Source organism: Penicillium roqueforti, assembly GCF_015533775.1.
Source record: "Penicillium roqueforti strain LCP96 04111 chromosome Unknown scaffold_02, whole genome shotgun sequence".
In the NCBI taxonomy this organism is placed as follows: Eukaryota; Fungi; Ascomycota; class Eurotiomycetes; order Eurotiales; family Aspergillaceae; genus Penicillium; species Penicillium roqueforti.
Window position 1 is genome coordinate 493,878 of NW_024067566.1, and position 12,120 is coordinate 505,997.

Here is a 12,120-nt window from a genome sequence, read left to right on the forward strand (position 1 = left end):
AGCGCTCTCAAGTTCATGGTCAAGGCATGTTGTTCGAAATTCGGTTGTGGGCGTCACATCATGAAAAGGGTTTCGGAAAAATTAATCATCAGAAACCCTTGAACCACCCCAACACAGACACACTTCGGTTGCCAGATGACATCGCGAGCTGAACTGGGACTTTTGGGAATGGCCGGACGGAGGGTGCGAATACTGAGGGTCCGCTTAGACCTTCAGGGTCGACTTACGCCAGTGTCGGCGCTTGGCGTTGTATCTATTGTAGCATTGTATCAGCCATGTGTTCGATTCGGTATTTCTGTATTTATTTTCCCCTCCATTTCTGGGTTCGTGCGGTCGGCGCGTGCGCGGTTATCTGTATTTCCCTCTCGCGTGCACCGTGCCGGTATCACTCTTCCCACAAATGGCGGTCGCGGATATATAGAAATGGATTTGGATCTCGAGACGAAGGGTGCGATTTACCTGATGGTGTTGCCGGTGCGCAGACGGATCCACTGGGGGATGGGGCGGTTCTGACGCTGAGCTTTGGCAAGCTTTTGCTTGGTGCGGAAGGTCTTGTTGCTCTGTGTGGAAAATTGACGTTAAAATTTTGTTTCTCAGTGTTCAGAGTTCTGACTGGGGAGAGAAAGACGGCGAAGATGGCGCATGTATTTTTCGAGAATGGCGGGAACAGGGTGGTAACATACCGGCATCTTGAAGGTTGATCGCGACGGCGAGCTTGTTGGATGGACGGATGAAGTTATCGACCTTCGAGTGTGGATGGTTTGTGTGCGGCAGGGCTTGGCTTCGCTTCGGTTGGGTCAGGTGATGTGGGATTTGTGCCTGAGGCGGTGAGGCCCTAAGGCTTCAAGGCAGAACACATTAAACCTGGCACAGTGGTCTAATGCTGTTTAGGCCGAGTACCTCTTGGCACTCCGTTTTTGAATACAACATAATTATATAATTATACAATTAGTTAAATAGTAAGTTATCTAAGCTGTGGTATTCATGTCCGAGAACAAAAGAGCCCGTTATGATGATATGGCTAGATAATAATAACGGCTAAAATACGGCAACCTCCAGTTTCATTCCTTGCAAATAAGCCCTTTAGAAGGTTATCAGTCAGGGGCCTCATTCTCGTGCGTCTAGAACATTTGCTAAAATGCAGCCACTATTCAATCCAATCTCCGATGTATGTGATACATACTGCCTAAGTACTCTATACTGACAGTCTCACCAACAGCCCCGAAGCTATGATCTGGAGAGAGACTTCCCGCTAGACGGAACGGACCTTGACTCCGTCACAGACGAGACTCTAGTGACCCTTCTTGGCTCTGTTCCTATGATGCATGGCATTCGGTATTGAAAGGCGGCGGCAGTGTCCTACCATGCGAAGCAGAGATGCTCAAATTCGTTGCGATCAAAACCGGCATTCGAGTTCCACGAGTCCATCGTTCATTTCAAGTTGAGGATGAGACTCAGTATTTTAGCACGAAGCGATATATCGTGATGGATTTTATCGCAGGCCAATCTCTCGACAAGTGTTAGACCGACCCACTCGATAATAACCAATGACAAATCGCTATGCAAGTTGCGGACATGATCAAAGAGATGCAGTCTATTGAAATCTTGCAGCCAGGCCCTTTCGCGGCCGGTTCTTCACGGATTATAGCGCCGGTCCGTTTAAGGACTGTGCTGAACTCCAAGGCTGGTTTAACCACAAACTTGAGATCTGTAAGCACTACAACAAATGTCCTAAAGATATCCCGCCATTCCAATTCAGCACCTTTGTCCTTACCCATCAGGATATCAGTCCTCGAAACCTAGTTCTAGACCGGAATGGAGAAGTGTGGTTGATTGATTGGGCGAATGCCGGTGCATATCCCCCTGCCTTTGAAAGCGCTGCATTGATGGCTCAGCAGTTTTTCCCCGGCTTCAATAAAACAGTTTTGGCTGTTATTCCACGATTTCCTGAGGAAGAACTGCAACTTGATTCTATTACATATGGGTTGATTACTGCGGCATTGGCCTAATGAGGTCTTACATGATACATGAATCTGTGTCTTTATGCTATGATTTTGGCATTGCTCCAGTTCTTTAACTTGCTGATGGTCAATGATCCGCGGCTTACGCGGTTCTTAGCTTGCTTATACCGTAGTACCACAAACAGGACATTGCAGGATGCAGCAGGATACAAGGTGGCATAGTACCTCGAGTGATTATAACGATTCCTTTGACTACATAAGATAAAGCACTAAAAAAGACAATTCATAGAGCCCGACCTAATTTAATGGTATGGGACCTTCTATGGTTCGTTCCATTACCACTGTCTCCCTCCTGTTCCATTATCACTCTCTCCCTCCAAATTAACTCCACGTAGTGGTCCAAACACTTTCTCTATACCTTTTCTATTATCTCGTTCCTCGGAATGAGCTCGGATGTCCCTACCACTGCCCTTACTCCCGTCATTGTACCTGAATTAGATCCAGCCTCACTTGCATTGGATTTGAAAAAATCCTATGAAGGCCAAATTCCACTGCCGACATTACCAAAGCCAAAACAGCAGATGAGATGGAAACAGTCGGCAACGGATCCAATTGACAACCTCATGGATACGCCAAAAGGTTGGAATTCCAATGAACCCGATCTTGATCCTAAGTACGTATTTCCCGTTATATCCATATATATACATACTGATATATACTATATATTGATCTGGATGCTCAGATTGAAAGGTGCCGTGAGCGGATCGTGGACAACATCATGAGCCAGTTATTTCAATGAAAGCTGGAGGACTTGTTACGAGAGCAGAAACGTCGCAAGTGAGTATCCCCTGAAAGCCTTTTTCTTAACCGGGTTTAAGTAAATTATCAGTGCGATGACGACCTTAGAGCCGGCTGGCTTGAGTTGGCCTGTCGTCCAGCGCTTGGACACCCTTAAAGGGATCCACGAACACATTCTCAGCGAGAATGACCAGTACGAGGTGGTTGGTAATGTGACGAATATAATAGCAGCATATCGATTGGGTCAATTGAGATGGAATCCAGGCCTTGGTACCTACCAGTCTAAGGGCGTTCAACTCTGCCAGCCGAGGCCTTTCAGATGGGACGAAATTAATCTCATTGATGCCAAACATCAGGGTCACAAAGGCTTTTGGGTCGAAGGGGTACGTCTTTTCAAACACCAAACTTATCGGAAACTAACATAGCTTCAAGGGCCAGGGCCAACCCACCAATGATTCAAGTTTAAGCTGAGCCACTTCCTACAACTGGCCTGTTCAGACAGGTTCCAACAACGATATGCAAATAATCGACGAGGAATCGGATAGAGCAATCATCATCGATTTTGGATCTTGCCGGAAGCTAGGAGAGAGTCTAGAAAACGTCGGCCGTACCTACGAATGGTACAATGGTGAAGTGTAGAAGTCTCTTCCCGAGAATGACTTGAACGCCTTGGAAGAAATTCACATTTGGCTTGGTGTTAGTTCTAAAGGGGTTCACTTTGAATAGTAGGACTGGGCACGAATTCGTATTCTGCTCTAGTGATAATATCAACCGCCGAAGCGATATACTACAAATACACGTCCATCTAGAGTCTAGCACTCTTTACCGAACTAAGAGCCGTACGGGTTCCTGGGAAGGGCTCCTCCCCCCCTTTTTCTTCTTTTCTTCTTGTCTTCTCTCCATCCCTCCGACCACCATCTTCATGCAACCGGTGGAATCTGTTCTTCAAAAACAGAGCAAGAAAAGGAAACAAAAATGCAAAGGTACGCGTCTGAAAGGCATGCTGAACCTTCGAACCACTCATCAAGCACACGTGATGTTGTATGACAAAGATTTAATCGTTCAAGGCAGCCATCTCTAACCCAAAGAGTGCATTTCAACCTGAACATTGAAAACAAGAGAAGAAAAACCTTGGAATAAAGGAAGGAACAAGGGTGCAGGGTTTCATGTGTGCTTTCCCTGCAAATCTTGCAACCCCTTGATCACCCGATTTGCTCTTCTACAGGAAGGGAAGGAATGACTAAACAGGAAGGATCTTTCAGATCAACAATCATGTCGAATTTCCGCCCAGTTCACTTTGTGCCTGCAAACCGTCAAGCCGAGATGCTGGCTCTGCCAGTACTGAAGATCTTTGCCGTGCCTCATCAACAGCAAGCCGGTACAAACCACTGGTGCTTCTATCTTATGACATCCTCAGACACATCCGTTCAGATTGATTGTCAACCAAGCTACACTGAGCCTAGTTCTGTCCTTCGGGGAGGCTCCAAAGCCAACCTCGTGGTTTCGGAATTATCATGTCTTGTTCCCAACGATGCTCAAGAGCGCTTCGAGCTTGATATCACACCAGGGCTCTTAGTTGGGCAAGTTTATGACCTCATCATCCAGAATGCACGCCACAAGTACGAATTCGACATGGATGGCGTCGGGTGTAGGTGCTGGGCCACCGGCCAGCTTGGTCTTTTCCACCAAGCTCAAATCATTACCAATGAATCCCAAGTTGCGGCGACAAAGGCTGCGATCTTGAAGTTGTGGCCTGAGCAGACGCCGCTCCCGCTTGACCAAGGAGCCTATTACCCATGATTCAATATTTGTGCTCGGTTTCATATGCTATTCATGGAAGTGCTATTCCATGACTTATCCCGATTTCGGTACTACTTTTCTTACAACAAATGACCGGAAATAGCCAAAAGGAAGCGGATGGTTACGGAATACTGAGACTGTTATATATGGAAGAGAAAGAAATCTAATGTTTTCGCAGTCCCGGAAATATTGCGCTCGCAATTTGGTGGCTGCCCAAGCACCTTGCTTCAGTACTCCGTAAGCAGGTTCAAACCAGCCTTAACCGCCATATTTACCTCGTATAATCGTCGACGGCTATCGTATAGTAGGGTAATTTTAGGTAGAAGCATTGGAATTGTGTCTGTTTAGCGGAAAGTAGCTTTGGGGCTGTGGGTGAGACTGTCATTATAGAGTGAATCAAATAGGGAAGTAGGAAACATCCGGACGAGGAAGGACTCAGACATGAATGAGCCAATCAACATGTCTCTCGCTTGACGGGCGAATCGTTCTGGGCACCTTGTCACATCCCTGGAGATTTGTTGAGATCACAACTTTGAGGTGCATAATGTGTCTGTGCGATGGGCGCGTTCAAAATACTTCCCATCAACTCAAGCGCTTCGATTTATTACCACCACACTTAAACAGTCAATAATACACTTGTCAGCCTGAATCATGTCATCAGTTCCTATTCGAAATTCTGTTACGAAAATTTCTGATTCCATTTGGCGCCTTGGCTGCACAATCGAGTGCAATCGAACTGCGGAACCAGATGACACATGCGCAGCAGCCTGGAAAGACGGAGAAGATTGGTATATTCTTCGGCATACAACATCTGAGCAACTACCCGATGCTACGTCTGCAAATTCACCGGTTCGTTTGATCCACGAAGGGGGTACTCTATCTGCAGTGTGGGCTATTGGAAATAATGCCATCTGCAAAGTCCACCCTGGGACCCTAATACCACTTCAGAGAGCGAAACTATCAAATTCGTTCAAGATAAGGCACCCCAAGTACCTGTACCCGAAGTAATTTACTCCTGGGTAGATGGAAATCGATCATTCTTGGTGTTGAAAAGAGTTCCGGGTATCACGCTGAGAGACGCGTGGGAAACTATGTCCGCTACCGAACAAGATTCTATCTTGGATGAGGTTGTTCACATGTACGATATACTCGCTTCTATTACTTCGGACCGGCTCGAGGATGTACATGGAGGTCCAGTGTCCGAGCCTTACCTGGCTCACTCGAAACGGGATTCATTGGAGCCGTTGAGTGTCTGAGTGTAAGACATTTCTTCCGAGAGGATCTTCATCCAAATCCGGAGATTGAAGAGCGATTCCATCTCTATCACCCCGATCTTGCGCCAGGAAATATAATTGTTTCCAATCAGAAGCTATTGGCGATCATCAACTGGGAGAGCGCTGGATTTTACCCACGTTTCTGGATATCAACCAAACCTTCTATTTCCCGGGGAATGAACTTTCATCCGCCAATTCCAGGTATTGAGGAAACTGAATGGAGAAAGCGACTCAGAGTGAAACTCGAAGAACACGGTTACCCTCGATTTGCAGATTGGTTCATGGAATGGATGAGGACAAAATCTAGATAGGATAGTGATTTAAGCACTTTTTGGTTAATCCGGGGATAGATCTATATCTTCACCCTCTATATCCTTGATAGAAACCATGGCCTCTCATGAGATAGCACTGGGAAAGGCGCAAGGTGTTTATCTCGGTCAAACCTCACCTGGGCAAGGAGACATGGGCAACAATCAATGGCCTTGTCCGGAGTAGGTAAAAGGAGTAAAGTTGCAGTCAAAGCGTCGGGCATCGGGCATGGAAATTAGCCGACGCATAAAAAAAAAGTGGAAAAGGTCCAGATCGGGCTCGTTGCGGATCAAAAATTCGGTCGAAATACCCCGTATAATCCCAGTTATGACTCAGGTGTTCGTATTCGTTTTCGCGTATTGCGTTTTGCGTCATGGTGATGTGTTTCGTGTCAAAGTCAAGGCATAGTACGGAGTATGTGTGTACTATGCAACTCATGCATGCGCCAATCATACCGGACCTGCGTCAAGCATGGAGTAATGTAGCTCGTGGCTGTCAAGTCGTGTTCCCCGGAAAAGGGCGCGTTCAAGGGATGCCCTTGCACGAGGAATGTGAAGAAAGGAATGACCCGCCTGACCTGTAACTACTCCGTAACTAGTTAGTTACTTGGAAGCCGATTAGCAATAGAGTCCCGGAGATAGAGGCAGGGTCTGCCAGGTCTAGGCAGCACTTGAGGTTCGTTGCATAAAAGACACGTCGGAGTTCGGACTACCCGACCCGAAGAGAAAAAAGCCCAAGCCCCCTCATAAGTATAATCTCAGAACAAACGCATTTAGAGCCTCCCATCCCTTCCTTCACCCCTGTTGTTAATCTTTACTCTTAATACAATTACTCCTACCTTTGACATCCCTTAATATCTGTCCCTTTGTACCTAGCTCCTTGATTCATCGCAGAACCACACCTCTTCAGACCATCCTCAACCAGTTCTTCATGGAGTAGAGATCCAAAATCGAAAGTTTCAACATGCAGCAGCCCGAGGAGGGCGTGACGGCCGTTGAGAAGATGGGGGACTCGCAGCTTAACGAGAAGCCCATCGACAAGCGCGATTCGGATACCGCTTCCGCATCAACAAAGGAGCACGAAAGCACGACCCCAGTCGCGACAGACGAAGATGCGATCTATGCTCACTTGCCCGAGCATGAGAAGGAGATATTGAAGCGACAGCTAGATGCACCGCTCGTCAATATATCCTACTTCGGTCTATATCGCTATGCATCCCGCATCGACATACTCATCATTGTTATTAGCACACTCTGCGCTATCGCCGCCGGTGCTGCCTTGCCTCTCTTCACCATTCTCTTTGGCTCCTTGGCTACGGCTTTCCAAAAGATTATGCTCCGCACCATTGCCTATGATGAATTCTACCACCAGTTGACCCACAATGTTTTGTACTTCGTCTACCTAGGCATCGGAGAGTTCGTCACTGTCTACGTCAGCACTATTGGCTTCATCTACACCGGAGAGCATGTCACTCAGAAGATTCGAGAGCACTACCTCGAAGCCATTCTGCGCCAGAACATCGCCTACTTCGACAAGCTTGGTGCGGGTGAAGTGACTACCCGTATCACAGCCGACACCAACCTCATTCAGGATGGTGTCTCCGAAAAGGTGGGTTTAACCCTAACTGCCGTCGCTACCTTCGTGACTGCCTTCGTGGTTGCATATATCAAGTATGCCCCCTTGGCTGGCATTTGTACTTCAACTATGGTCGCGCTGGTCGTGATTATGGGTGGAGGCTCCAGACTGATCATCAAGTACGGCAAGCTTTCCTTGGAAAGCGCCGGTGCCGGTGGAACTGTGGCAGAGGAAGTCATCAGCTCGATCCGCAATGCGACTGCATTCGGCACTCAGGACAAGCTCGCGAAGCAGTACGAGTCCCACTTGCGTCACGCAGAGCGTTGGGGCATGCGTCTGCAAATGAGCCTCGCCGTGATGGTCGGTATTATGTTTGGACTTATGTTCATGAACTACGGCCTCGGATTCTGGATGGGATCTCGATTCCTGGTGGATGGTAAGGTTGACGTCGGACATGTCTTGACTATCTTGATGGCTATTCTTATCGGGTCTTTCTCCCTGGGCAATGTCAGCCCGAACGCCTCGGCATTTACCAACGCTGTGGCAGCCGCTACCAAGATCTTTGCGACTATCGACCGTGTATCCCCGCTAGACCCTACTTCTGATGAAGGCATCATCCTTGACCACGTCGAGGGTCACATCGAATTCCGCAATGTGAAACACATCTATCCTTCTCGCCCCGAAGTTACAGTGATGAATGATGTTTCACTCGCTATTCCTGCTGGTAAAACTACCGCGTTGGTCGGTCCTTCGGGCTCTGGCAAGAGTACTGTCGTCGGTCTTGTCGAGCGGTTCTATCTTCCAGTCGGCGGCCAAGTGTTCTTGGATGGCCACGACATCCAAACTCTCAACCTGCGATGGCTGCGTCAGCAGATCTCGCTGGTCAGCCAGGAACCTGTTCTGTTTGGCACAACCATCTATCAAAACATTCGCCACGGTCTGATCGGAACACGCTTCGAGCATGAGCCTGAGGAGAAGGTCAAGGAGCTCGTTGAGAATGCCGCTAAGATGGCCAACGCACACGACTTCATTATTGCTCTTCCGGAAGGTTATGAAACTAACGTCGGCCAGCGTGGATTCTTGCTGTCTGGAGGCCAGAAGCAACGCATTGCCATCGCTCGTGCTATGGTCAGTGACCCCAAGATTTTGCTTCTAGATGAAGCTACTTCAGCACTGGATACCAAGTCCGAGGGTGTCGTCCAGGCAGCGCTTGATCGCGCTGCTGAGGGTCGCACTACCATTGTCATTGCCCATCGTCTATCCACTATCAAGTCCGCGCACAATATCGTTGTCTTCGTCAACGGGTCGATTGTTGAGCAAGGTTCCCACGCCCAGCTGACTGACCATGATGGTCCTTACTTCAAACTGGTCGAGGCCCAGCGCATCAACGAGGAGAAGGATGCAGATGCTTTGGACGCGGATGAGGATGAGAGTGAGGATGGCAAGCACATGGCCAAGTCTCACATCGCACGCGTCAAGTCAGTTGCTAGTGGCTCAACCATTAGGAAGGATGAGGCCGAAACATTCCAGGAGACAATGCATCGCCAGGAGTCTCGCAAGTCCGTGTCCAGTGTTATTCTCTCGCAGAGGACTGCTGAAGGCGCCAGCAAGTATTCACTTTTGACTCTGATCAAGTTTATCGGCTCGTTCAACAAGGAAGAGCGGTGGTTCATGGCCATCGGTCTTTTCTTCTCGATTCTCGCCGGTTGTGGACAACCCACCCAAGCTTTCTTGTATGCCAAAGCCATCAGCTCACTTTCCTTACCCGAAAGCCAGTATGCCAAGCTCAGATCGGATGCCAACTTCTGGTCACTGATGTTCTTTATCGTCGGTATTGTTCAAATCATCACCTTCTCGTCCCACGGTATCGCCTTCGCCTTTAGCTCCGAGAGATTGATTCGCAAGGCTCGCAGCAGCGCCTTCCGAGTCATGCTCCGACAGGATATCAACTTCTTTGATCGTGAGGAAAATAGCACCGGCGCCTTGACCTCTTTCCTCTCAACTGAAACCAAGCACTTGGCCGGTATTAGTGGTCAAACTCTTGGAACAATTCTCATGACTTCGACAACTCTCATCGCTTCAATCGTTATCGCACTTTCCTTCGGATGGAAGCTTGCCCTCGTTTGCATGTCTGTCATTCCCATTCTTCTCGGCTGCGGCTTCTACCGCTTCTATATGCTTGCCGCGTTCCAGGCACGTTCCAAGGTAGCCTATGAGGGATCAGCCAGCTACGCCTGCGAGGCTACATCTGCCATTCGCACTGTGGCTTCGCTTACCCGTGAGACCGATGTCTGGGCATTCTACCACGCTCAACTCGATAACCAGGGCCGCAAAAGCTTAATCTCGGTATTCAAGTCATCGCTCTTGTACGCAGCCTCTCAGGCCTTGGTCTTCTTTTGTGTCGCCCTCGGCTTTTGGTACGGTGGAACTCTGCTCGGTCACCATGAATACGACGTGTTCCGGTTCTTCGTCTGCTTCAGTGAAATCTTGTTCGGTGCCCAGTCCGCTGGTACAGTGTTCTCCTTCTCCCCGGACATGGGCAAGGCCAAGAACGCCGCCGCTGAATTCCTCAAGCTGTTCGAGCGTCGGCCCACCATTGACACATGGTCAGAAGCGGGCGAGAATTTGGACCATTGCGAGGGAACTATCGAGTTCAAGGATGTTCACTTCCGCTACCCTACTCGTCCCGAGCAGCCCGTGCTTCGCGGCTTGAACCTCACCGTCAAGCCTGGCCAGTACATTGCCCTGGTCGGACCCAGTGGATGCGGCAAGAGTACCACTATTGCCCTTCTCGAGCGATTCTACGATGCCCTTTCTGGTGGTGTCTACGTGGACGATAAGAATATCGCCGACCTCAATGTCAATTCTTACCGCAGTCACCTGGCGTTGGTCAGTCAGGAGCCCACTCTCTACCAGGGTAGCATCAAGGAGAATATCCTGCTCGGTAGCGCCAACGCAGATCCCACCGATGAGGAGCTAGTCCAAGTCTGCAAGGATGCCAACATCTACGAGTTCATCATGTCTCTCCCCGATGGCTTTAACACCATTGTCGGTAACAAGGGAGGCATGTTGTCCGGTGGCCAAAAGCAGCGCGTCGCTATCGCCCGTGCTCTCCTTCGCAACCCCAAGATCTTGCTTCTGGACGAAGCCACCTCGGCCCTCGACTCTGAGTCTGAGAAGATCGTCCAGGCTGCTCTGGACGCTGCCGCTCGCGGTCGTACCACTATTGCCGTTGCTCACCGTCTCAGTACAATTCAAAAGGCCGACATTATCTATGTGTTCGACCAAGGCAAGATTGTTGAGAGCGGCACCCACACCGAGCTCCTGCGCAACAAGGGTCGCTACTTCGAGCTGGTCAATCTCCAGTCTCTTGGCAGGGCCGCCTAATTCCTTTGGATTTGCTTTTTAATATATGTACACATACCCCCTTCTTCCTTTCTTAATTTTATCTCACATCTCCCTTTCTCAATCTTCTTCATTCTTGTTATAGATCATTTGTTGTCACCAGCGAACACCCGGAAACCAGGGTACACTGTCTCCTCTCGATAAAGAGAAAAAAATCAAAAAACGTCCATTAGTGATGTAGGATTAGATGAATGAATACAATGAATCTCAATTCAACGCCGCCCGGTTTCTTCGAACTCCTTCCACTCAGTAAAAATAACTCCTTCAAACCGTTTCAAGTCCGTTCCATCAGTAAATCTCTCGCATTCTACTACTTCAATCCTCCTCCGAAACCCCGAACTCTCTCTCCACCTCAACCTGCCTCACCCCCCTCGCATCAGCAATAAGCCCCATCAACCCCTGTCCAACATCCTTGATATCATTGTACTCATGCAAGAGCTTGGTATACCGCTCGCACGTGGTATTAGGATCGTTACTGGAATAAGCAGTGGTTAGAGATGGAAGATGCAATGTTTCCATGTTCTTTTAGGGCCGTGTCCTCCATAGCTGCATGCAATTGGGAGAGCTGGGGAGTGTTTACATAAGCTGCGTGGTCATTGTAGTTAGATCGGCTTCTAAAACCGCATGCTTAGCTTCTAGGCTTGCAATCGAAGCGCGAAGGGCGACCTGCGTTGAATGTTAGTGTTTGATATGATAGACACGGGTGGCGGCAAGGTGGGGATACTAAGAACGTACGATTCTTTGCTGGTCTTTGTAGGACTTGGGTTCCTTGGCTGAATCCATGGAGATTGTTTGCAATTAGGTGCATATGCATATGTGTTGTGATACGTCAGACGCAGGAGATGAGAGCATTGTAAGAGGAGGGAGTTATCCATGTCCTCCGTACCCCAGAATTATATACTCCTGACCAATCACGGCCATGCTGAATAATCCAGTTCAAGGCTTCCAAGGTTTGTGCGTGCGCATCCTTAATTTTGCTATGAGTTTTTGTTATTTGT

At 48.7% G+C, this 12,120-nt stretch overlaps 3 protein-coding genes across 3 annotated transcripts; 2 read left to right on the forward strand and 1 right to left on the reverse strand.

Annotated features, from left to right (window-relative positions):
* Nucleotides 1-4,031: 4,031 nt before the first annotated feature.
* On the forward strand, nt 4,032-4,559 carry LCP9604111_1641 (uncharacterized protein; the record flags this gene model as incomplete). Its single annotated transcript, XM_039069030.1, has 1 exon — nt 4,032-4,559. One exon carries the CDS (start codon nt 4,032-4,034, stop codon nt 4,557-4,559), a length of 528 nt encoding a protein of 175 aa, XP_038931768.1.
* Nucleotides 4,560-7,105: 2,546 nt separating this feature from the next.
* mdr1 (ABC multidrug transporter Mdr1) lies at nt 7,106-11,104 on the forward strand (the record flags this gene model as incomplete). The annotated part of the gene is made up of 1 exon (XM_039069031.1): nt 7,106-11,104. One exon carries the CDS (start codon nt 7,106-7,108, stop codon nt 11,102-11,104), a length of 3,999 nt encoding a protein of 1,332 aa, XP_038931769.1.
* Nucleotides 11,105-11,437: 333 nt separating this feature from the next.
* LCP9604111_1643 (SWI5/SAE3 family protein) lies at nt 11,438-11,905 on the reverse strand (the record flags this gene model as incomplete). The annotated part of the gene is made up of 3 exons (XM_039069032.1): nt 11,438-11,597; nt 11,703-11,788; nt 11,858-11,905. The coding sequence occupies 3 exons, from the start codon at nt 11,903-11,905 to the stop codon at nt 11,438-11,440; spliced, it is 294 nt and encodes a 97-aa protein (XP_038931770.1).
* Between the last annotated feature and the right edge of the window lie 215 nt (nt 11,906-12,120).